At 40.9% G+C, this 25,356-nt stretch overlaps 1 protein-coding gene across 1 annotated transcript in view; it reads right to left on the bottom strand.

Annotated features, from left to right (window-relative positions):
* Nucleotides 1-1,331: 1,331 nt before the first annotated feature.
* MAP1B (microtubule associated protein 1B) overlaps nucleotides 1,332-25,356 on the bottom strand; it is a 68,256-nt gene continuing 44,231 nt past the window's right edge. The window contains exons 4-7 of the mRNA XM_083703077.1: nucleotides 23,675-23,815; nucleotides 12,459-18,735; nucleotides 8,905-9,143; nucleotides 1,332-7,433 (exon numbers count right to left, since the gene is read on the bottom strand). Coding sequence (XP_083559203.1) covers nucleotides 7,278-7,433; nucleotides 8,905-9,143; nucleotides 12,459-18,735; nucleotides 23,675-23,815 — 6,813 coding nt within the window. The 3' untranslated portion in view covers nucleotides 1,332-7,277. The remainder of the gene's footprint in view (nucleotides 7,434-8,904; nucleotides 9,144-12,458; nucleotides 18,736-23,674; nucleotides 23,816-25,356) is intronic.

Below are 25,356 nucleotides of genomic sequence, written 5' to 3'. Positions count from 1 at the left end.
AAGATGCAGTGATTCCTCTATTGTATTCTATTGTAGGTCTTACATTGCCGATCAGGGCCAAGGCAGGGGAGATCAATACATCATTTGGTTGGAAATCTTCGAAGAGATGCCTAGAAGCCTTCAGCAAGTTGGTGTCCTCCTGGTGTTTTGTAGTAGGTAGCCTGATGAGAATTGTAGTTCAAAACATCTGCAGGGAATCAGGTTGGCAGAAGCTAATTGAGTGTATATTGCGGTTTAACCCTCTGCTCCTTCACTCCCTCCGCAAAATAATTCCACATTTGCTAGCCGGGGTATCCAGATTATGAACTCACTACTTAAGCAGGGACAGGCCAACAATAGATTTAAGACCAGAAGGCATCTCACATACCCTGAAAAAGATACTGGCAGGCACTACCAGCAAGTCACAGCATTTACCAGCTCATCTTATGCCTGAATTTGGGAACAATCCAAATTACAACTGATTGGATGGAAGGCTCCCTCCCCCCTCCAAGTGTATATATTGGAGGATAATACCAATTGTAGCTGATGAGAGGTGGAATCTTTCTTATTCCCACCCCAAAAATAGCAGCCACTGGTTTTGTGTGGGAAACTCATCATAACTGCTACTGGTTTTATGTGCCAAACTGATCATAACAGCCATAATCGTAGCTGTCCAATGAGTCAGTTGCGAGGTCCCTGCCTTTCCACAGTTGCCTCTTCTCCAGGGTTTTCCCCCAAGCAGTCATGGATGGTGTCTGTGCACAACCAATCTGTTCTGCTTTTTTCATTTCTCTGCATGTTCAAGGAGACCTGTGGGGGAGGCATGCTGGTCGCATGAGGGGGGGGGACTCCCTGGATTCTTCAGCAGCCTGCCTCATCACTGCCTCTTGGTCCACTTCTTCTCCAGCCTCTGCTTCTGCCTCTGAGGTTCAACTGCTCTCTGCTACAGCCTCTTCCTGTTCACTAAACCCTGTTGCCTCTTCAGATTCTGACACCTCCTCCTCCCAGTCTGCTCCCTCTTCTTCCTCTGACCACTCATGTGTCATTCCACCACCAATCCCTGGGCTCTGAGCCCTCTTCCCACCACACCTCTGCATCCAACCAGTCAATGACAGCCGCAATACTTCCAACAGCAGCCAGTCAGATGCCCCTGGGAAGCTCACAGGTAGGCTGTGATTGTGATGGTTACTCCACACCCCATTTGTCTCCCACATCTACTAACAGAATTCATCTGCTACATAATAATTACATCTTGCAAGCCTTTATTTCCTTTGCTGTTTCCATGAATGTGATTTGAGAAGAGAGTTGAAAGTGCATCCTCATATAAATACAAAAAGAACCCACACTGACACTTATAACTATTTTTGTATTTTATTGTGGAACTGAGCTTGTTTCCTTTACATCAAATATCCTCAACAGAAGAGGGGATATTGCACACAAATATCATAAAAGCACTACATATTACTTTCACTGGAAACTAATTTTCTACATTAGATATGACTGGATAGAATAGAGGTGATGAAGGATTATAAGACATAAAACCATACACAGCTGCAGACCAACACAAACAAGACCATTCGGAACAAGAGAGAGAGGAGTGTGTGAGGAGCTTCTCAGCCAGCAACAAGACTTTCTCGCCATGGTTTGGAAGAATAAATGGCTGCATGCAAACATGTGAAAGCATCCTGGAACTTCAGAATTGCGCTTTTACCAATGTGAGTACAGCCCAGTCTTGTATGAATAGAATGGAGCTCCTAAAGCTAATTCAGTGCAGAGAAGCATTCCCCCCCCATAAATGTTCAAGGTTTAGATGCTGCATTTTTATTTATTTAGTTAAAATCACAGCGAAGTTTCTTCTTTTAAAATAGCAAGCATCTTTAACAAGGCAAATAATGCAATTTGCAAATGCGTTTTGAAGAACTGCTTGTTCCTGGTTTTTTGTTTTGTTTTTGGGGTGGTTTGTCAACTATTCAGTGAGAATATTATCACTTACAGAAACTCTCTTTTTGTTCTGTAAGTGTAAAGATTGTATTCCCCCCTCCCCATTGCTTAATAATGCCAGACCACAAAAACTACTATTTTCCTCTGAGCAAGAACTTCTGGTTACATATGGACAAAGAAGAGGCCTAGGACATAAAATTTATAATGCAGAGCGTCTCCTTGGAGCGGGAAGCATTGGGGCAGGGAGACTTGGAATTTTCCCCAGCAAATTTATTTTCTCAGTTCAGTGTTTTTAGGTTCCTAAACTGCTTAAGCTATTGAAGACAGCTAAATACATTCATATACACATTTGGATCCATTCACCACAGTATGAGAAGTTAAAAATAACTCAAAGAGACGAACAATGGGAATGGAATCAAAAAGGTAGGAATTGTTGTAACCAGACCCACCATATGAAGATGAAAAGGCATGCAAAAGAAGATCCATTTTAGGCTACAATCTTATGCACAATTACCTAGGAGTAAATCCCACCAAACTCTGGGGATTAGCTTCTGGGTAGACATGAATATGACTGCACTGTCAAGTTGGGAAATGGACTGTGATCTCGCCTAAACAGTCACTGAATTTCATTCAATGGAATAGTACTATCATAAAGGCTACGATTAGGGGAATGTTACCAATGGGTAATACCATCATTTTCTAGAGTGCTATCAGCACTCAAATATTGACACATTAAAATTAGGCTAATCAATATTGAACCATGCTTCTAGTAATCTGTGCTGAGCAGCAGAGCTCAGAATCAGTATCCATGGCATTTCCTGGTTGACTGTCAATAAGCTAATTGTGTATGGCTGTAACTAACACAATTAGGTTAGTTGCACAGGCAAGAAAGGCATTAATTTGGTCAAGAGGAGTTTTTCTTTTTAATAAAAAAACAACACCGCCAAAATTGGCTGCCATTGAAAACTTGTGTGTGCGTAAAAAGCAGATTTGTTTAGAAAATTTATACCCCACTTTTGCAATCTTATTCAGAATCCTGAAACGGATAGCTCAGGTTATCCAATAAATTGTTGCACAAGAGGAAGGCTCTCCCCTTCACGGTGGGGGGATGGGTATCCATCTCATACACTTTCCATCGCCCTGTATCCTTGAAAAGATGTTCCTGAGGGTTCTTGAACCCCTAAGAGCCAGTTCTCAAGAAGCACATTGGGTTGCAGACCTGTGCGCATGTTTCTGTGTGCAGATTGATCAGGGACATGGCTTCTGCACAACTGAGATCTTTGAGATGAAGCCGTACAGAGTATCATTTTTTTTTATATACAGGAAAATGTTTGCTGATCTCCAAGAGCTGAATGGGGCTATCAAACATTTTTGAGGCATTTAAAAGAAGTAGTGCACCCAACATAAATACCTGATTAAATTTTTGTTCCTACAACAAAATATGTATGAGAACGATTGAGGATGTTCTTAGAGTGAAGGAATGTTAAGGCCGGATTTGAACCCCATTGAGGCTGCAATCCTACATGCACCTATGTGGGAATAAGCCCCCCTTGAAGTGAGTGGGGATTACTTCTGAGTTAGGCATACATAGGACTCCACAGCCATGCTGATTTCAACTAATCTATGGGACTGCTGGTGTGCATATGACTAGAAAGACTGCCACTTCTCGGAGGGAGTAGAGAGATGGCAGCTTCTCTTTTGTACATATTCATTTAATATTGCTATTTAGGGCTGAACTAAAAGAAAGTCTTCATTTTTTAATTAAAAGAAGCAGCTTGTTTGGAAACAGGCCAAGTGGCTACTTTCACATACTCACTTGCTGTTAATGGCATTCTTCTATTTATTTATTTATTTGCAATATGTTTATAAAATATACTCCCACTAAAAATGATTTAATTTCTGCACAGTTCATTGATAAATGGAATATTGTGTTAGTAACTTGGTAGACCCAAAGCTGCAGAACCCTGGAGACCTACTTGGGAATAAGCCACACTGCACTCAGCAAGACTTGCTGCTCGATCCATGACGGGATTAAGACTGTAAAAGGCCAATCTTCCTTGACCCTTTGCTAACAAGGCAAGCTCAGGATGTGGTGCAGTAACAACTGTGGCCAGCGCATCGGCACACTTAATGTGCTGTTGATGGTATTGTGCTAACTCATCCAGTGTGGGCGAGGGCACTGCCCAAGATGCACCAAATCAGAGATGCTGTGTAGCTGGGCTACGAAAAGCTAGTGTTGAGCTGCAAAAGGGGCAGGCAGGAGTACCCAGGGCTCATCAGCTATGTAGCATTTCAGCTTCATGATGCCAGCAGTTTCAAATTACAGGTAGCGGAACTAACTTCCCCCACTTCAGGATTCTGTTTTAACTATACTGGGACAAACCACTCTGTGCTGTGGTGCAAATTCCTCTTTAGGTTTGAGCTGTTCACATTAGGAAAGAAGCATTGTACATACACTTAACTTAGAAATTCTGCCTCTTTCCACAGTACATTTCCCTTTGTCTTTCGTACCACAATCATATGGAATTTTTAAGGACGCGAGTCCCAAACTACTGCTAGTTGCTTCCATGTATATTATTCCAATAAAAGCAAAGAGACCACAAGAACACAAGCTTTTGAATGACCTGGGTGAAAGAATAAATAAAGTAGCATCGCTACAAAAGTCAAACAAAAATAAAATATTAGAACTTTTTTTAAAATAAATGCACAAAACATTTAACAAACAATATTTCACAGCATTAACTGGGCTAACACAGCCCAAATTAAAAGGGGGGTTGTAGTAGTATGAAAAATATTTTTTAAAAAATTAGCAGTGCAAATACACATCTATAAAATAAAAATAAACAATGTTAACCATTGAAATAAATTATAATAGAAAATAAAACGATATAAAATCCACTATTTAGGGAATCAAAGCCTTCTGCAAAAAAACAATTGGCACAGAACAAAGCAAATTCCTATTACGGCGGTCATGTAAATTCCTTACAAAACCACAAAATAAAGCGTGATGGATATTGTTATATGCAGTGATAACTGCGACCCAGTCCTCAAGACATTCTACCAGCACCAGTAAGATTTCCATGAAGCTTCAGGTACTACCACAGGTTCTGTGATGCCCTAACCCTTTGACAACTGCCTTAATAATGAGTAGCCTTCCCTCAAGCTGTGCGTGATAGTGGGCTTTTTTTTAAAAAAAATCAAAACTTCTGTCCCAAGGTAACACAAATTCTGTGACAGCTGAAGCTTAATTCTGCAAGATGCATAAATTATGCACATTTGCATGACTTCTCTTATGTTGCATAATTAATTTTCTGACTGCTAATCTTGGGGAAATGCAAAAGACACCACAGGGTGCTGAGATTCCCGCCAGCCACTCCTCTGGGTCCTCCCTGTAACCATAAGGGTTAAAAAGAGAGGAAGAGCGCTGAAATTCTCAGAAAGCTGAATTCTGTAATCAGCTTTTCTGCACCCTTCACAGAATTGCAACATTCACACAATCCTAGTTTTTCTTTTGGAAGGGATCTGTAAATACGGGGAGCACGAACTGGCTTGAGCTAATTTTAAGACAGGTACCAGGAGAAAGGAAAACCTACAGTAGGTAGAGCCAGTTCTTCTGCTGCCCCAACTAGTAGCCCTGAACAGTTGGAGAAGTGCATTGCAGCAGCATCCCAAAGAATGCCGCGGTGCAACTGCCAATCATAAGCTGCTTTCGTTGATACATCCCACCTCCAAAAAAACATTGCCACAAGCAAGTGTTGGGTTGCTTGTGCCCTTGGGCCAGCCCAGAACCTAGGCAGTCTCCTGGCGAAAAGGAAGCCAGCCTGCATTTTAGTTCTCGGGTTCTTTAATCACTGGCACATAATAGCATTTTTTAGTGTGCTCCCTGCAAAATTATTATCGGCAGTTAACTATGTTCAATAAATACAGTACTTCATTCTCACCAGAACCTCAAAATAACATTACGCACTTGTCTTACAAAACTACTTTAAAAAAAAAATCCCTTCACCTGATTTTTTTTTCTTTGCAATTTTCCTGTAAACAAAACTTCTGTTTAAAAATTCATCTATTAAAAGTTCGCACCTAGCTAAAAAAAAAATCAAATCTGTACATTTGTTCCCATATTCGCTCTTAAATTAACAGTCAAAATAAGGTGAGACAAGGCTCCAAAAGACTGTACAGAGTGCAGAGAACCTTTTGCAACATTCTGTATGTGTTAATTTCTGGTACCGGGCGCACCCTTTCTTTCACAAGGGAAAAGGGGGAGGAGGAGAAAAAGCAGACTTTCAAAAAAAAAAAAGGCTTGCTGTTCAGGTGCACAAATGAAGTGCTCAACTTACATGCATAATTCATAGCACCAAGCTGCTTGACCAATCAGAGAGGTTTCCAGTAGCACACATGCACACGCATACTTCTGTACTGGTGTAACTATAATCCTACACAGATGTTTTTATAAACTTGCTATCTTGCATTTAAAAAATAAGTGCATCAAGTATCTTTGTACATTCAAGTCACATTCTAAGGCAAATTGTCTACCATAGGTACTCCCAACTGCTTTGGTATGTTGCTTCAGTAAACTTGAGTGTGACTTGGGTGTTTCAGCATGCAAGTTTGTCGAATTTAAGAGTAGACTAGATGTATTTTTCACTGGGAGCATGCCTTAGACCAACATGTTTGCATGTTAAACCGAATGGGGTTCAAACTACTTGCATATATTGCCTAGGAGAGTTCTGTGACGCGAATATGACATGTTCAAAGTGAAGTTGCCAACAGCAAGTGAGTGTTTTGTATCTTACGTCCCTTCAAAGCCACATTCGGTTTCATGTAATTTTCTAGCTAATTTTGTCACTAAATTAAAAACGCCCGCTCTTGCAGTAATTCAGACTAATGCAAACCTACATCTTTCTTTTTTATGTGATGGTAGACTGCAGGAAGCAATATATTGATTCTTTTGAGAGTAATGCAAAACTAATGATTTTATTCTCCTCTACTCCTCTCTCTCGCTTTCTCTCCCTGTCTTTCTCTCAAGGGCAAACGCCCCCATACCTGGCAGAAGTCAGCAGTGTTTGCTAGTGCATGGTTTCCAACTGTTCAGCGGAGATGAACCAGAATCTGCAGGTTTTGCAGTAATTTGAACCCTATGGTGGGAATACTGTTATTTCCCTTAGCAATCAGCAAAAGACTGGAAAAAAAAGATTAGTGACTTGCATCACTGTGATACAGTATAGCATTTGGCAGGTATATATATATATATAGTTCGGCAGCTGAATTAGATGGGTTACATTAGAAAAGGTGTTTTCAAATTGAAGAATGTCTGGAAACAAAGTTTAAGGTTGTGATGCATTGCTTTTTTTCTTTTTCTACAGTTCAATCTTGCATGCAGGGAAAGATTCATCTTGCATAACAACAGTGCTGCTGCTCGCCAGTACCATGATGTTAAGGTCCTGTTGTTTCTCGTGGGTCTCTTGATACCATTCCCTCATCACCTCTGAATCATGGGTAGGGATTAAGGTCACCTGCAATACAAGAATACGAGAACAGAGGACACATTAAGATCAAACAGAAGGCGGTATTAATGTGTGAGCAAGTCTTGAGAATACTGCCCCCCATTTTGAAAGAATACTTCTGTGGCTAACACCAGTAGCAACTAGGTGCAACAAAAACATTTATCAGAAGACGTGGATTTTGAGATGTTGAGAAATCTAAACTCCATCTCAAGGCATATGGTCCTTATGTAAACAAGTCAGAGACTACTTGGGGTACAGTATAGAACTTCAACCTCTACAATTGTGAAATGGGAGCCTCTGACATTTTAGGCACTAAGTTCTACATATCCACATTTTTCAAAATACTGAACACATGATGTGCAACACTATCACATTTTTGTATGGCTGAGGGCATCTTTAGCCCCATCCACGGAAGAGCTGCTTCTCCATAACTGGCCTCGGCCCATTATAATTGTTAATTAATTACCTTCTGCATGTGTGTCTTGAGGCAATCTACACAACACAGTAAAAAATAGTTAAAGCAGAAAATAACAGCAAATGAACTAAAAATAAAATAATATAGAAGGACACACTCATGGCAGAGGCCTATTAATCCAGTTAAGAAAGCTTGACCATGGTGTTGGGTTATTGAAATGTTACCCCAAAATGGCTCACAGAAAACCAGTTTCCAAGCATTGAGCACAATGTTTAAAGATGTACTTAAGCCATACTCAAAATCTTGGATATAGAACATGAAACCATTAAAATATATAGTAGACACACAAAATTGGGTATGGCTTGCATTTGAAGACATGGGACTACCACATTGTATCTAGTTCTGCACTTAAACATCATTCAAAGTCTGAAAAAGGCACCTACAGTAAGGTTTTGGTAATATACAAATAGTCAATTAAAATGTATGATTAGTAATTAACACAAACTGTGGAAGATTAAGAGAAAAAACAATTTTCAATATAGTTCTAGTTGTTGTTTTAAATCATGAGCTTATGAGAACACTTTCCTCCCCACTGGCTGTATTCACATGCCATGGTAAACCATAATTATTGATTTACAGTGAACACACAGACAATTGCTAACTTGATCCTCTCCTAGCAGGGTCGGAGCAGCAAAGCAGAAGTCCTGACAACTCAACTAAAGACTGCTTTGTTTTCCTCCAATTGAATTGCCATGTGAAGCCAAGGTTTGTTCTTGTTTTGCCAACCATGGTTTGTTTGGGAGAAATAAACTCTGATTCCTGACTCAGAAACAATGCTAAGTCCATGCTTGTTTTTCCATGGGAGTGATCTTTATAGTAATGATGAACCGTGCATTCTGGTTTTACCATGGCATGCAAGAGGGTCCCTGTGACCAGAAAAAGCTCAAAGAAACTTGTTATCAAATATGAGGCACCTCTCAGCATCTTGTTTTAGGAGATTTCTCAAAGTTCCTTGTCACTTTTTTATCTCTTCAGATTTTAATTCACAAATACTGGAGAGCCTACCTGCATGTTGCTTCCCCACTGAGCCTTGCCCTCCAGCAGAGAATCCAGGACAGCCCTGCTCGGTTCTTCAGCAGCAGGATCATTCCCACTCACCACGTAGTAGGATGACCTCACCCTCTTGAAAAACTCTACATCGACATTCTTGCTGTTGCTGTGGTTGGGAATATAGACCAGGTCCAAATACACAGGAGGTCCTGGAGGCACAGCTATAGATTTTGTTTGCTTTACAGTTCCAGGTCCTTAAAAAAAAGCACACAAACACACACAAGGGTCTTGTCTGAGTTATTGATGAGAAAATGTGACCTTAGAAAAGACGTAATTTAAAGTTGGACAGAACTAGCTTGTCACACTTTGACTGTGGAACACATATTCCCCAATGAATACTACTGACTCTTAAAAGATTTGCTAAAATATGACAGTTAAAGAATCAAAGACTGCTTAGTGAGGAGAACAAGAGGGGGAAATATACCTGATCAGTTCTTATATAGTTTTGTTTTAAACCCTCATCATCAGGTACTTTGTATCATGTAATAGGATTGTTTAATTCAAGAATTGTCATGCAGAAACTGTCATTCAAAAAAATAGGATTCTTCAACAGAATTTATGGAACATCAAAATTTTTGGGAAATTCCTGAAGGGGGTCCTTCTATTATACAGTTTTCAAGTTGGAAGAACTACTGTCCCAAATGCCAGCTCAAAGGTCACTCAGATGTTGGAACCAGGAAAAGGTTGATCCAGACCATTAGGATGAGAGCTCTAAGCAAAACCATGGCAGAACAGTAGCACCTTGCAAGATATGTAAGAGCAGCAATGCAACTGCATTTAAGAACTGAAAGTAAGATTTTCTAAAAAGAACTTTTGGGAAAGGGGCCAGGAAGAAATCAGATCAGTTGCTCAACTTGTTCAAAAGATGTAGGTTGTGTTTACGTTCAACACCTTCCAAGTTTGTGAGGTCAAGTACTCATTCTCACCAGCCACAATTCAACATTATGCAATTTCTCATGTTATTCATCTTTGTTGTTGTTTAATGCTCCTATTGCACAACAGCACTCCCCAAAAATTAAACAAGAAGGGGAATGGGAATCAGTATATGGCTTCCTATATAAAGAAGTAGAAATACTAGGAGATTCAGTATCACAGTGGATGCTAATCAAATACAGCATAGGAGAATATGCAAAATGAAGCTAGGACTGGCTGGGTATTGTGCTACCACAGTACTGTGCTACCATTGTACTTCTTCCATTCATGAAAAAGAAACTGGTAATACAAGGCTAATAGAGATAGGATATACAGAAGCAATAGCACATGCTAACTGCAGTGCTAGTTCTGCAAAAAAGGCAGGATACCAAAGGCAAAATGGGAAAGCCATTCTGGTTTGGTTTGGTTTTTTAAAAGGCTGACAATTAGCAGCTTCTAATGCTTACAGTTCTTTCAGAAAATATGAGCTAAGGCACCAGGGGAGTGCATGATGAACATGGATTACATCTACCGGTATGTGTATGCTTGCATGCACCCATCTTTTTGCTATTTCTACTGTTCTAGGCATTCATGAAAATTCAGGAAGATCTGCCCATAGGCTTCACTCTGTAAACAAGAAATAGCTCTTATACATATTCCACCTTCCTCACTTTTCACTATAGTTCTTCTAGCAATCAATACAATACCAAACTCTTTGAGGGGCACCTCTGGACCTTTTCTTGTAGCCAGTTGCTTGGCTGCCTAAAATGTACACAGTGTTTCATTTCTACAGTGAGGGATGTTACAGGTCAAGGCATTCTCAGAAACCTTTTACCTGCTAACTGGACCCTTATTCTTTCCAAAGTAACAATAATGTACATGGTATCTAAGCCTTTCCTTCTTTCTGGAACAGATTTTACTAGCACAATGTAAACCATAGCAGCAGCATTTTTACTGCCTAAGGTGTGAGTAACATACCTTTAGCTTCAAACACCTGTATGACCACAGGTGCATTGACCACAACATTCAACTTCTATCACTATTTTGGGAAGCAGCCCTGTCTGCTTTTGAGCCACTGTGTGTCCTCCCAGTCCAACCTGTTATTCAGGACTGAATTAAAACAATCGGAAAAAAGCTATGCCCCTATCCATTTACTATAAAGGGGAATATAAAAGCGGCTATAATATAATTCCCTTTTCACAGAGGTGGGTGTAATTTGCAGACATAGGAGCCTACACAGATGTTAAATGTAGCAGCACACTGTCCAAACTCTATGGCATTACACAGTAAGTAAATAAATAATAATAATAATAATAATAATAATAATAATAATAATAAATATCCATAGCAAGCATTTCTGCCATGTCAAATCTGGATCTTTTCTCAGTCATTCTTCAATAACAAATGGATAAACAAATATCCATGAATAATTAACGTTTGATCAAAATACTGTTAAACTGTACAATGGATGGCATCAAAATTATGGAAAGCAAAAGCAGGAACTTATGTAGGTTTATGGTTGCATATGTGAAATGATTGTTTTTAATAACCAATGTATAAGCATAGGTACAAAAAACAGGCAACAGAATTCATACTTAAAACTAAGCCAAACCATAGATAACTGTGAACAATCAAGCATGTCTGGGCCCAGAGGTAAAATAACAGCCACTTTGCTCTTCCCTGCTGCTTCAATACCCAAAATCAGCCCATGGTTTCACTTAGCATTACATGCAAATCTGAGCTCATGCTATGTATCTGCAAAATAAGTCACGAATGGTAAGCAAAGAGCCAATCTTGGCTACAACTTGTGGTTTGTTCGGAGTGGATGAAACCATGAACACATATGTTCACACATATTGCTAAGCCAAGTCATGCCATGCTCTCGGTAGCATGGCAACAGCAGGACTAGGAGAGAAGGGGAAAAGCCATTATTTTTGCTCCAGGATGCCTCATGATTGCAGTTTGCCTTAGTTTGCCTTAGCATTATGTGCAAACTGGCCCGCTATCATAGCTACGTTCTCTTTAGATGATTGTTTCACAACATAGGTTGAATCTGTAGCTGAAGCAAACAAGTGCTGCATCTAGGGTAGGACTAGATCCTTCTGGCCAAACCCTTCTCTGCTCCTAGCTTCGCAAGGCCATATTTGACAGGTGGGGCTGCCTACCTGTCAGTCACAGTGAAAACAAACAAATGGGTGTTTTGAAGTTCTGAAGTTGAGGCTTCAAAGCACGATGCGAAGAGCCCCGTGTCATACTTTGAAGTATCTGAGGCTTTACCAGTGGCTGATGGGAAGAAGAGCTGAAGTCTGATGCCTGCAGCCATCAACTGTGTCAGAGAGTTCCCCATAGGGATCGCGCTAGCACAGATGAGCCATTAGCAGATGAGAAGCAGAGCCAAAGCATGCTTTCTGCTTGAAAGCACACAATTAGGAGTGCACTTTGAGGCTCCTCATTTTGCACTTAGCAGCCACATCTCTGCCTGCACATGACGTCAAGTGTGGGGCAGATGGGCGGGGCTGGCTGCCCAATGTATGGCCCAAGAGCTGGAGACTCCCCCTCCCCTGCTCTTTGGAATTAACCTTGCCATTTTGTCTTACCTGCAGTTGCGGTCTTTGCCGACTTCGATGTTGTAGAGTTGGCTGCATTCTTTGTCTCCTTATCTTTCTCCTCATTACGGGAAGATTTTATCTCTGGAGTAGAGACATTTTTGGCAGCTTTCTCCACGGACTCCTTCTTCTTTGGAGAAGCTGTTCTGGAAACTTTATCCAGCGAATCCTTCAAGCCAGCAGGCTTTGGTGAAGCCCCCTGTTTTGATTTGCCGTCGCTCTTCTTGGAAGGAGAGGAAGACTTGGTCTTAGTGCCCTGCTTTTTCGTCTTTGTCTTTTCTTTCAGATCCTTCCTCAATGGTTTGCCTAAGTTCTGATCGATAGGCAAGGCTTCTGGGTCTACCATGGAGACGTCAGGGTGTCTAGGCGACGGACTGCGATCTTGCATGGGGGCTGGCAGAGGGTCAATGTGTTCATATGTAATGGTTTTATCTGTTGGAATAGTTTCAGATTCATCTTCCGAGTCAATGTTAGCATCTGCTGTAATAGAAGGGCACTCTTCTGTTTCGGGCGGCACGTCTGAATCTGTCTGTGATGGGGCAGATTCGCTGACGGAGGTTGGAGGAGTTTCTCCACACAGACGCGCTTGCTGTTTTCCCCCTGAAGGTGGCTGTGCTCCTCCAGACTGAGTCAACGGCTTCTCTTGCTCTTGAGACTGTTCTTCACTAGCAAACCATTCCAAGGGGTTAGGGTTGATAAAGGAGGGAGAAAGTTCTGTTTTAGGATGCTTGTATTCGCAAGATGTAACGAGGCACAAATCAACATCTTGACGGGTTTCTGGTTTTTCTGAAACAAAGTACTTATCAGCCTCATGGTGGTAGCTAGCAGTGTCCGGGGATCTCATGGCTTTCCCACTCACTTCGTAAGAGTAACTGACAGTCTCAGATGATTTGCTAGTTTTCCCAGGGGTCTCATAAGAATAGCTGACTGCCTCAGGAGATATGTGTGTTTTTCCAGTGGTCTCATAAGCGTAGCTGACAGACTCAGATGATCTGGTGGATTTTTCATAGGAGTAATCAAAGGCTTCTGGTGACTTGGTGACTTCCTCTGTTGTTTCATAGGAGTAACTATCAGCCTCAGGTGATCTGGTGGTTTTCCCTGTTGCAACATAGGAATAATCAAGAGCTTCAGGGGATCCAGTGGTGTGCTCTGTTTTGTCATAGGAATAACTAACAGCCTCAGGTGATCTGGTGGTTTTTCCAGTTCCATTATAAGAATATTTAAGAGCTTCAGGCGATCTGGTTGTTTCCTGAATGTCTTCCTGGTCCGTAAAGGCTAAAAGCTCTTGGCTATGTTTTGTTAAAGGGTCTTCAACTATTGAGGTATGATAACCAAATGATTTGTCGGGGGACATGTGCAATGATAATGGAGGTGAGTGGCAAGCGGCAGTAGTTGTTTTCATCACAGGAGGTGAATCTGAAAAACCAGGTGAGTATAGAGGAGAAGATTCCCGTGGTGTTAGTGGAGATAAATCAGATTTTGGTGAAAGTTTTTCTCCAAGGCTGTTCACTTTTTCTGATGGAAATGCAGAATGTAAGGGCATATCACTAGGCTGAGTGACACCTGATATAGTTTCTTCTTGTAGTGGAGAACTTGTCTGTGATGGTGTATGAGCAGAGGAGGAAGAGGGTGAAGCTTCTATCTGAGATACTGAAATAATCTCAGAAATATCCTTGTCATTGCCAAAACATGCTTGTTCCACTGGTGATATTTTATTTGCAAAAGGGTGCTCCTGCATGTCTGTAGGGCTATAATCGACTTCAGTTGGACCATTTTCAGATATATGGTGCATAGTAGAACCTACTATTGGATGTTCAGGAGACTGTCTGCTGAAGTCCATTGCCAAAGAGTGCTCAGGAGAATCTTGCCCAAATTCTACTGACATAGTTGATTGCTCAGGAGACCTATGATCTTGAACTGGTGTCCTTGATTTTGCTGTTTTAGGGGAGAAATCTGGGGGAGAAATGGACATAGGTCTTGGGCACTCCTCTTTAGATGGAGACATTTCTGTTTCCTGAAATGTTGTTGGTGTCTGAACAACAGATACAGAAAGAGAATCGTCTACTTCAGTAGAATGTGGGGATCCAACTTCAGCATGCAATGAAGGAGATACATCATCAGTGGTTGGTTCTGGGAATGAACTAGTAGCAACAGATGCTGTGGAAACAGAGGCAACTCCTTCAATATGTGAATAAGTGTCTTCTGCTACAACTTCATCAACAGGTGTTGCAGATTTATCAGAGACTGTACCTTCAGAGATTGACATCTTGGTGTCTTCTTTGAAACAACTAAAATGACTAATATCTACCTGTGTAGGAGAAACCTCTCCTAGCTTCTTTTCATCCAAAACCAATGAAGGCTGAGTTTCTGAAGTTTCTAAGTCATCCTTTTTCTTTTCTAGGACAAAGTCCAGTTTTGTTGGTGAAAGCTGTACATCATTTTCAACTTGCTGTTCTTGGAAAAGGTTTGTAGAAGCAGCATCAGAAACTGGGCTCTTCTGTGAAGGAGAACCATCTCTTTCACTCTTCTTTTCAAAGGGACTGTCAGTTTCTCTAGCAGAAGATATTACATCACCACTCAAAAATGCATCATAGGAAGACTCTGAACCAATCAGTGGGGGGCTTCGTAAAGGTGAGAGCACTTTTTCAGAAGGCAATTCAGAGTCAGGCACTGGTTCATCCATTGGGCTTAGTCTGTGTTTTGTAATATTATCTTTGGTATCACTAACTTCAAAGCTGAATGAATCATCTGCTTTTCCAGTAGTTTCAGAAGGAAGCTGACTTGATTTTTCGTCTGTGGGAGATTGATAATATGGTGTGTGTCCAGCACTACCAGCAGCTGATTGTGAAGGGGACACCACTTCTAATGTTTTTTCGTCGGGACTGGGGCAGTGCTCTTCATGGGTTTCATGTTTTTCAGAGAGTGCTGTGAGAGCTGCAGGTTCCGATGTCACTTTAATCTCATTGGGAGTCAGTGAAAAGTTCACACTACGTTCACTCAGAGGTGTTTTAGCAACAGGTGACAGAGGGGTTGGACTTTCATCTGGACTCTTAGTTGGGCTATGCTTGTTATCCAAAGCTTCTGAAATTTCTAGTTTACTAGTACTCTTGACTTCACTTTCTCGTTGGCGGTACAGATCTTGGAAGGAAGATTTGCCAAATTTGTCTTCCTCTAAGGAAGAAGACGGTGAAATTGTAGAAGCTGAAACATTATAGTCCTTGCCCTCAGTAGCATCAGTTTTAGATCCTTCAGATAGCCCATTGAAAGCATCAGGAAGGGGAGAAAGTTTAGTCCTAGTAACTTCTTGAGAGTACAGTGTTGATTCATACTTGGTAATGTTAACATATTCTTGGGAAGGGGAGTCACTTTCCTCGTTATTAGTCTCATCACTCATCACATCCCTTGGAGTTGACATTTCATCCATTGGAGTTGGCTCACTGGATATTTCAATGGTGGACTGGGTATAACCTGAAGTAGCAGTGAATTCCTCAGGCTGGTCTTCTCTGTTTTCTTCATCTGAAACAGTTGCTTCACTTTCTGAACCACCAGGTAGTGTTTCATCATGGATTGAAGATGCTGGTTCTTTAGCAGGAGATGGAGGTTCTGAGTACTTAGCTGGAGTGGTTAGGTGCATGCCATATTTATCATCAATCTCACCAGCTTCTGCTGCTTTGTCCACCACAGCCATAACATAATCCTCTTCAGCTTCTATTTTTTCAGTTTCATCTTCATCTCTGACATCCTCAGTTTTGTCTTCCTCCTCATTCTCTTCTGTTTCTGCCTTTTCAACCATTTCATCTACATGTTCTTCGTCTCGCTCTTCACCCTCCGCTCTAAATTCTGCTTTTTCATCATATCTCAAATCTTTAGCTTTTTCATGCTCAAATGCTCCAGCCATTTCTTTTTCAGTCTCCCCATTTTCTATTTTATCCTTCAGGTCTTGTTTTCTGAGGCCTAGTGGTGCCTCTTCTTCCTCATTGACAACTTGTTCTTCGGCTTCCTCTGTCTCAGCCTTTTCTTCATAGTCCCCTGCCTCAGAAGATTCCTCAAGACCTGTTCCTTCATCCTCAAACTTTTCATTGTCATCAACCCTGTCCTTTTCTACAGGCTCCAGCTCTTCAGGAGTTTGTTCACATTCACCCTCAGGTTCAGTGGTAGTTATGCCTTCATCAGGAGAATCAGCAGGCCCTTCTGTTTTTTCTTTCTGAACTTCATAATCCTTTTGTTCTATATCAGTTAACTTGCCTTCTTTTTCTATTATCTCTACCTGAGGCTTTGTTTCCTTTACTACTTCAACTTCTTCAGCTTTTAGTTCTTCAAAGTCTCTGGTTAAATCTTCTGGTGAAGACATAAGGGACCTCTCCGCTTCGAGTTCTTTTCCAGCAGCTGCAACACCTACAGCTGCTACCGTGGCAGCGACAGCTCCCAGAGCAGCCACTGCAGCAGGTGTTTCGGCAACCTTGATCTCTTTCTTTGCTGTCTTGCTTTTAACTTTTTCTTTTGGTTTCCCAAGAAGCCCACTTTCTTTCCTGACAGACTCTTCCTTCTTTTGTGGCTTTGGCTTTGTTGTAGTCTTTTTCGACTCCGGCAGAGAGGCAGATGTTTTCTTTGTTTCTTTGAGAAGCTTTTTGGGCTCCTTCTTTTCTTCTTTTTTGCTCTCCTTTTTCTCTTCTTTTTTAGATTCTTTTGGGGGAGCTTCTTTCTTTGATTCTTTTTTAGATTCTTTCTTCACATCTTTCTTGGTATCTTCCTTTTTAGGCTTTTCCTCTTTCTTAGCCACTATCCTTTCTTCTCTCTTAGACACCTCTTTCTTTGGCTTTTCTTTCTCCTCTTGCTTTTCCTCAGATTTTACTTTCACTTCCTTTCTCACATGCTTCTCCTTTACTACTTTTGGTTTGACATCTGCTGCTTGTTTTTCAATTGTTTCAGATTTTGCCAGCTGCTGTTCCTTAGCTGTCAGATCCTTTTCTGTCACAGAAAGCCTAGTCTCAGCTTTTGCTGGTTTGTCCTTTTTTGTGGTTGTTTTTTCTTTACTTTCTACCCTTTGAGTCTTTTCAGGTGGACTAGTCTTCCCTGTGTCAGACGCCTCCTCTCTTGATTCTTTTCTGACTGTCTTGCTAGACAGGGATTTTGCAGCCGGCTTAAGACTTTCCTTACTGTCTGCTCGCTGCTTCAGTTTAGTTTGTTTTACTGCTGGGCTCACCATGTTACCCGTTAGGTCTTTCTGTGTAACTGTTGGTTGCTTAAGAAAGTCTAAATGTTTGAGTTTTTCTAGTCCATCTAGTATGCTATATTGGGTACTGTTTCCTGGGAAAAGAACTCTGATTATTTTTTCAGCAGGGTTTGCAGGATGCCATACAATCAAGGATGAGATGGAAGTCAAATAGGAAACTGGGATGTCTACCTCCTGACCATTTGGTAGCACCAGCTCAGCTTTATCTTTGCTTGTACCCGTCCACTGATGCATAAAATATTGCATCTCTTTGCTGCTTTTGACTGGGTTGAGCACATACATCTCAAGCTTCCCTACTCCCATTTTTTGGAAAAGGATAATAGGCTCAGTGCTGTTTGCCACATTTCTAAAAAGAGGCTCTGGTTTCACAGACAGCTTATTTAAGTACTGCAGGGTAAAGCAAGCCTCCTCTACACTTCTTTTTAACTGAAAATTAGGATCGGGGTTTCCTAGGCTTTCAGGGGCATTAAGGAATACAACTCCTAAATCAGGTGAAATTAGATTTTTCATCCAGTCACTGTTGGTAGTGGAGCCTTGAGACTGTTCCTCTTCTAATTCAGCTATTTTCCGTTGCAACATGCTATTAATCCCTGGCAGGTTATCATCTCCAATGTGGGTGAGCAGAATTGAATCCACTCTGTCCAAATGTCGAATGAGTTTCCAGAAACAAGATTTTCTTTCTGACCCCCCATTGATGAGCATGTTGAATCCGTTGACTGCAAATAATGCAGAATCTCCTCTTCCACCTGGGAAAATGTAACAGCAAGGTTTTGAAAGCTTCAGGAAACCTCCTGATGTTGGTGGCTCCAAGATATCAAAAGGTGATGGCACTTCCACTGATTCTGACAGGTACTCTGTGAATTCAGAAAGTCCTTCCATTTCAGGCAAGATAGAGGCAGAGTTTAGCTTAATGTTGATGAAATCTTGAAGGTTGTGTCTGTCTAGGTTTGAATTCTTCCAGTCCCCTTCCTCAGGGCAGAATAGTGTTAAGCTCGCTTTGTTGGCAGGATGAGTCGTGCTCAATAACTCTCCAATCTGGGGTTGCAAAACATAAAGGGGAATGTTATGCGTCAATTTACACTAAGTTGTAGTCACTTTTTATAAAACTAAAAAGCAGTTCTCAGGACTCCCTAAAGCCTCAAAAGAAGGAAGACTTCTTAATGTACTCTATTTGAAGAAGAAAGGCAGGACCGTGCTCAACTATTTTTAAAAAATACATTTCTCTTATTCATTCAGATTCCAGTAGCTGCAGTGAATTCTCCCCCAATGGATTCTCCATTTACTACAACAGAGGAAGCACTTGGACATGCATACCTGTGCACACATTGCTGTTTTCTTCATTTAAATGAACGAGTAAACTTGCATCTCAGGGTTGTGTGTGTAGTGCACACCAAGAAGTGGATTCAAGAGACAGTTTAGAGGAGGCTATGATTCAGATGACTGGCAGGTGGCAAGAGACATAGATAGTTGCAGTTGGTGGGGCAGGGCGGTGGCACTTACCTGATCTCCTGCCACCAGTACTGCTGTGATTTAGTGGGAGAGAGAAGTACAAATGTGCAAGTAGGAATACAGGATTGGCTCTGTGTTCTTGCACCATGAAGACCTCATCACCGCCTTGCCCTTTTCCACCCCAGTAAGCCATGGTGCTGTTGACAGGTCAGGTGAGCATAGCTGCCCCATCCCATAGGTATGCCTGTCCCAATCCTTGCTTGCTTTTAGAGGAGCAGTAAAACTGGCATTATTCTAGTGGGCATTGGGGGGTATTTCTATTTCCTTTATTGTTGGTTGCTGCTTTTAGTATTTTTTCATAATTTTTTGATCACAATAACACTCTCCCCCCTCCTGCGATGCCCAGCGACTGATAATCAGAAGCACAATGCTTGTTTCTTTATTGCATTAAATAATTGCTTGTTGCTTCATTGCTGTTTGATTATTGTTTTATGGTTATAAGCTGCTCTGCTTATGTGTATAGAAAGGCAGGAGACAAATGCCATAAAATAAAATAAAAATTCAGTACACTAAAGGGATGGTTTAGATCAAGGAATTAATTGGTCATGCCAAGAATCTTGGCCCACAAATTTAATTAGCTAGCAGAATGGAAAAGGACTATAAATAACCATAAGCACATATTTATTTCCTTTGGAGATTCAAGCACTTGTTATGTATTTTAATATATAGTATTTTTTTATTATTTATTTTGAAAGAAACTGTTATGAAAGTCATAGAGCAGATGTTTTGCTCCTGAGAAATAATCCACCCAACATCTATATAAAAAGAAAATAGTAACAAAATAAAATAAAGAAGACTGAACAGATGTTTTGTCTTCATATGCCACTAAAACTGCATATATTACCATCTTATGGGATATAAATAGATCTTATCCAAATGTCAGGCAGAGAAGCCAAAACACTATTATTTAATAGAGTAGCAAACACTCAGGAGAATAAACACTGCAAGATACAAGAGGAAAGCCAATAAAAGGCACCAGGTTTTCTAGAATATAATCCAACAGAAGCATTTATAAGACATGATCTAGGTTTTTCCTTTAAATGTTATGACATATTGATAATGGAAGCCATCCTCATTTTTTAGTATGCAAAGCTGGGGTATCAGCAGACCTGCAACTTTATCAAATTTCATTTTCTTTCAGTGTTGCTTCTCATTTTTTCCAAAACAAATATGTGTATGTCCTTGAGACAGAATCCTGAAGTAGCCTGCCTCAAGGATTGCAAAGTGGACATCTGATAAAAGAAATTAGCATATTAAATTAGAAAAAAACTGGCCAGGGTCATAAAATAGGTGGCTGGGTTGTTTGTTGCTAAGAAGAGAAACAATGTGAGACTTCATGTCAAAGCAATCAGTATACCTCTTTAATAAGGTATATTTTCGTGGGCAATATTCCAGTAAGTAGCAGCAGAAAGTCCAGCAGATTTATAGTTTGCATGAAGCTAATACTTAAAAAATGTTCTAGGAACTGTTAGGAATGAAGAAGCACGATGCAACTTTTTTTTTTTTTTTTTGAAAACTAACTTTGCAAGGTAACTTAAATATAGAAATCAGGCAAGGGATTGGTTGGTTGGTTGGTTGGTTGGTTTGGTCTGTTTCCTACAACCAAACCAGAAATGCTGAAGAGCATGCTGCCTTAGTTGAACTCATACAAACACACAGGAGAGGGCCTTCTCGGTGGCTGCTCCCATACTTTGGAACTCCCTCCCTCCCTAGAGAAGCTAAACTGGCTCCTTCCTTGCTGTTCTTCCACGGGCAGGTGAAGACTACCTTGTTCCAGCAGGCTACTGGGAACTTACTGCTTTTAATGAAAGGTCTGGTGCCATACTGTTTTTACTATAATTATTGGTATGTTTAAAACAGATTAAATATGCGTATATAGTATTAATACTATCGATGTTTAATTGTATTTTAATGATTGAGTTTTCTATATTTTTAGTGGTTCTTGTTTTTATCAGTAAGCCGCCTTGAGTCCCGTCATGGAAAAAGGCAAGGTATAAATATAATTATGATTATGGTAATTTCCTAAAGTACCCCATATGTTCCATAAGTATCCCAAATTATGGGACCAGATTTCTCTTAATATTGGTCTGACTGAGGCTTAGATCTGTTAAAATTTCCTTGGATTCATTCTGTGCCTATGTATCAGTGCTATAAAAATACATAATTCATCTTGACAGTCTGTTTACGATGGGTTCCTTGCCTTTCAGGAATTTGCAGACACTGTACATTAATTGCAAGCCAACATAATGTCTAGAGAAACAGAAAGAATTAAGTACAGCCCTAGTGACTACTTGACAGATAGACCATCTCTGTAGATAGCAGATCTGGATTCTTTCAGTTTTGGAATGTTGATGTTTTGAATATTAGGGAGCAAAACTCACAAATCATGTATACTGTTGTCCATAGAACAAGATTAACAATGATGTATAGTGGGCTCAAGGTCCAGGCCACCACCATACCCTTTTGATTTAATTTATAATCTCTTTCAATCCCTCCTGGTTTCAAACAAAAACTCTGGAAATATCTGTGTTTGTATCTGTTGAAATTCCAGTGATTTGGGTTCAATTTCCACTTTGAGACATCAGTGGTCCGGAATAAGCCCGGAATCTTGGGCTTATTCCGGAATAAGTCCGGAATAAGCCCAAAATCCAATCAATTGTGAATGATGCAAATCATTTTTAAAGACAGATTTCCCTACAATACACACATAAGTGGGGAGAAGCTGGGAAAGAATTACTTTCACATCCACCTTTTAGCTTTGTTTCAAATGATGCACAGAGAAAAATACTTGGAAAAGGACCACTGTGTGGGTCATAGAACCTCGGTTGAGTGTCTACTTTGTAATATAAAGGGTTATGGTATAACTTTCCAAACATTTAACAAATACCTTGGGGAAATGCTCGGGGAAAGCACCAACATATCCTGATCCTCTCCAACTTTTTATGCATTGAACTTTATTATCCTCCCCTTTCACAGAAGTAATTCAAACCTACTTAAAGGTAAAGGTACCCCTGCCCGTACGGGCCAGGCTTGACAGACTCTGGGGTTGTGCGCCCATCTCACTCAAGAGGCCAGGGGCCAGCGCTGTCCAGAGACACTTCCGGGTCACGTGGCCAGCGTGACATCGCTGCTCTGGCGAGCCAGAGCCGCACACGGAAACGCCGTTTACCTTCCCGCTGGTAAGCGGTCCCTATTTATCTACTTGCACCCGGAGGTGCTTTCGAACTGCTAGGTTGGCAGGCGCTGGGACCGAGCAGCGGGAGCGCACCCCGCCGCAGGGATTCGAACCGCCGACCTTTCGATCGGCAAGTCCTAGGCGCTGAGGCTTTAACCCACAGCGCCACCTGCGTCCCATTCAAACCTACTTACAATAGTAATTAAACAGGATAAAGGTAAAGGGACCCCTGACCATTAGGTCAGGACTCTGGGGTTGCAGCGCTTATCTCGCTTTATTGGCCAAGGGAGCCGGCGTACAGCTTCCAGGTCATGTGACCAGCATGACTAAGCCGCTTCTGGCGAACCAGAGCAGCGCATGGAAATGCTGTTTACCTTCCCGCCAGAGCGGTACCTATTTATCTACTTGCACTTGGACATGCTTACAAACTGCTAGGTTGGCAGGAGCAGGGACTGAGCAACGGGAGCTCATCCCGTCGCGGGGATTCGAACTGCCGACCTTCTGATCGGCAAGCCCTAGGCTCTGTGGTTTAACCCACAGCGCCACCCGCGTCCCTTAATTAAACAGTATACCGTACGGTAAAACCAGCATAAAACAAAACAGGGGGAAATCTAAAACTCATTCATATTTCTTAAAAGGCAGGACTAAAAGATCCCACCTTCTGAAGGCTACAGTCAATTAAACACCAAAGGTGTGCCAGAATAGAAATAGTTTTGCCTGGTGCCTAAATATAAGTAATGATGACATCAGGTGAGTTTCCCTGGGGAGAGCATTTCAAACAGAGGAGCCAACTCCTAGGGGCCAAGGTCCCTTCAGCACCACCTCCAAAAATATTCGAGCCTTCCCTCACTGTTGATGGGTATTGCATCTTGAAATTGATTGTGCAGGTGGGGCTTACCTGCCCCCCCCCACATTACATTCAAGTTGGCACCCCTAATTCCACAAGAGGGGTATCATATAATGAGCTGGTTCCCCTGATCACTGTGATGTGCCCCCAACAAGGGAAAGGAAATATGCCAGTCCTGGAGTAGGTAAACTTGTCTCCTCTCCAGCGCCCCCTGCCCCCATTTCATGCCCTGGCCAGCGTGAGCTTGGTAGGGCACAGGAAACAACAGCTGCTATGCCCCTGATTCTTCTCTGCCCACCACAGGATTGCTTTGTTAGTATGTTTGTTATTGTTATTTTATTGCCACCTTCATTGAGAATGTTCAGCACATAAATCTACAAATTAAATGTGCAAATAACTAATATTGAAAAAGACATTAGAATAGAGATTAGTGAAATACAAACCTCCTGGTCAGTGAAGATCTCAATAAAATTCTGAAATGAGAAGGAGCCTGATTGAAGAATGAGCTCGCCTGTATTTTCAAAACTCTGCCCAGTTAGTACCAGGAGTTTGTGTCTTGCAGCATCTGTGATCATTAAGCGCACCTGTAGAAAAGGATTAAAACAAAAAATGCCCTTAAAATATCTCCTGCTTTCTACAGGGACTATCACTTCTACTTGACCTAAATAAACATGCATGCAACTGGCTTTGCATTTTATTTATCCCCAAAAAGAGGAACACTAGAGACGGGGGAAGAGGGTTTGTAAAATATGGTGCACAACAGGACAGAACTCTATAAGCTCAGCTTTCAAGGCAGCTTACACTCGAACAAAAATCTTACAAATCTATCCCAAAATGAACTATAACCAAAAATAGAAGCAGTAGCAAGACAGAGCTGTTCCACCTGGCCTTTGGTCAGGGCGCAGCCTGACTCCCTCCTTTGGCAATCTTTACAAAACTTTAGTTTATGGTTGCCATCAATTTTGATTTTAATTCATTTTTATAATGTTTTATAATGTTGTACTGTTTTAGTGTTGTTAGCCGCCCTGAGCCCGGCTTCGGCTGGGGAGGGCGGGATATAAATAAAATTTATTATTTATTATTATTATTAGCACAGTGAAAACGACAAAGTTAAACCTATCAAGTTGAAGCAGCAGAATAACAAATGCAGCCTATAAACTGAAATCATTTAACATTTAGAAGGCCTGGGAAAATAAAAAAATAAAAACATATTCATAGCAGATTACTTAACAAGCAGAATGGTTTTCTTTAGATAAAAAGCAAACACCATTAAAAATATGTTTTCTCAGTTGCTCCTTACTACTGTTATTACTATCCCCCCATGTTCTGCCATTATTTCTCAAGTGTATTCAATAGACTCACTTTGTCATACACGAACTATTTCTGCTAGGTGAATCAACTGAATTCTCTCAAAATACTTTCTCAGCAAGCTATCTTTATCTGTATATAAACAGTCAAACAATCAAATGCTTTTTTAAAAATAACCATGCCTTGAAAAAAATCAGGACTGCCCTGAATTTCTGTTCAAGGACTCACCTTCCACAGATAATTCAAGGGCATTCACTAAAACACATGGAACAGCAGAGAAAAGAAATCCCATTATGGTTTGTCACTAATTGTATTGGGATATAAAAATGTAACATTACCCTTGATGGGGTCAAGTCCATTTTCTGTATGCATTTTTTTAAACAAAAATAGAGAGCACTCAACAATCAGATGAGTGCCACTTAAATCTCACCTGTTTTAATTGCATTAAAACTATTAAAAATTGAATTATCTTGTTTTATTGTTTTCTGTGTTTGGCACAAAAGCTCTGGGAAAGTCGCCATAAGCTTTTGTACAAAGCCATTAGCTTTTTCAGCAAAAAAAACCCCAGCACCTTCACTTTGCTGATATTCTTGCACCCTGTTTATTTATTGATGGCTATAGACGGCATACAGGCAACATGTGTAGAAACTCTCTCTCTGTCTCTCTCTTTCTCCAGATACTGACTTATAGAATGTTTATCTATTTGCAAACTGAAATATTTATGTCTGCTGCTATTAGAGGCAAGAAGTTGGAAGTTCTGTTCAAATAAGGAGAGTGAAAGGAAACACAAATTTTGGCTAAAGAAGTGCAAACAGAT

The sequence above is a fragment of the Podarcis gaigeae genome, assembly GCF_964106915.1.
Source record: "Podarcis gaigeae genome assembly, chromosome: 11".
Lineage (NCBI taxonomy): Eukaryota > Metazoa > Chordata > Lepidosauria > Squamata > Lacertidae > Podarcis > Podarcis gaigeae.
Note: the sequence above shows the minus strand (reverse complement) of the source record. Positions and strands in the feature narration are given on the sequence as shown.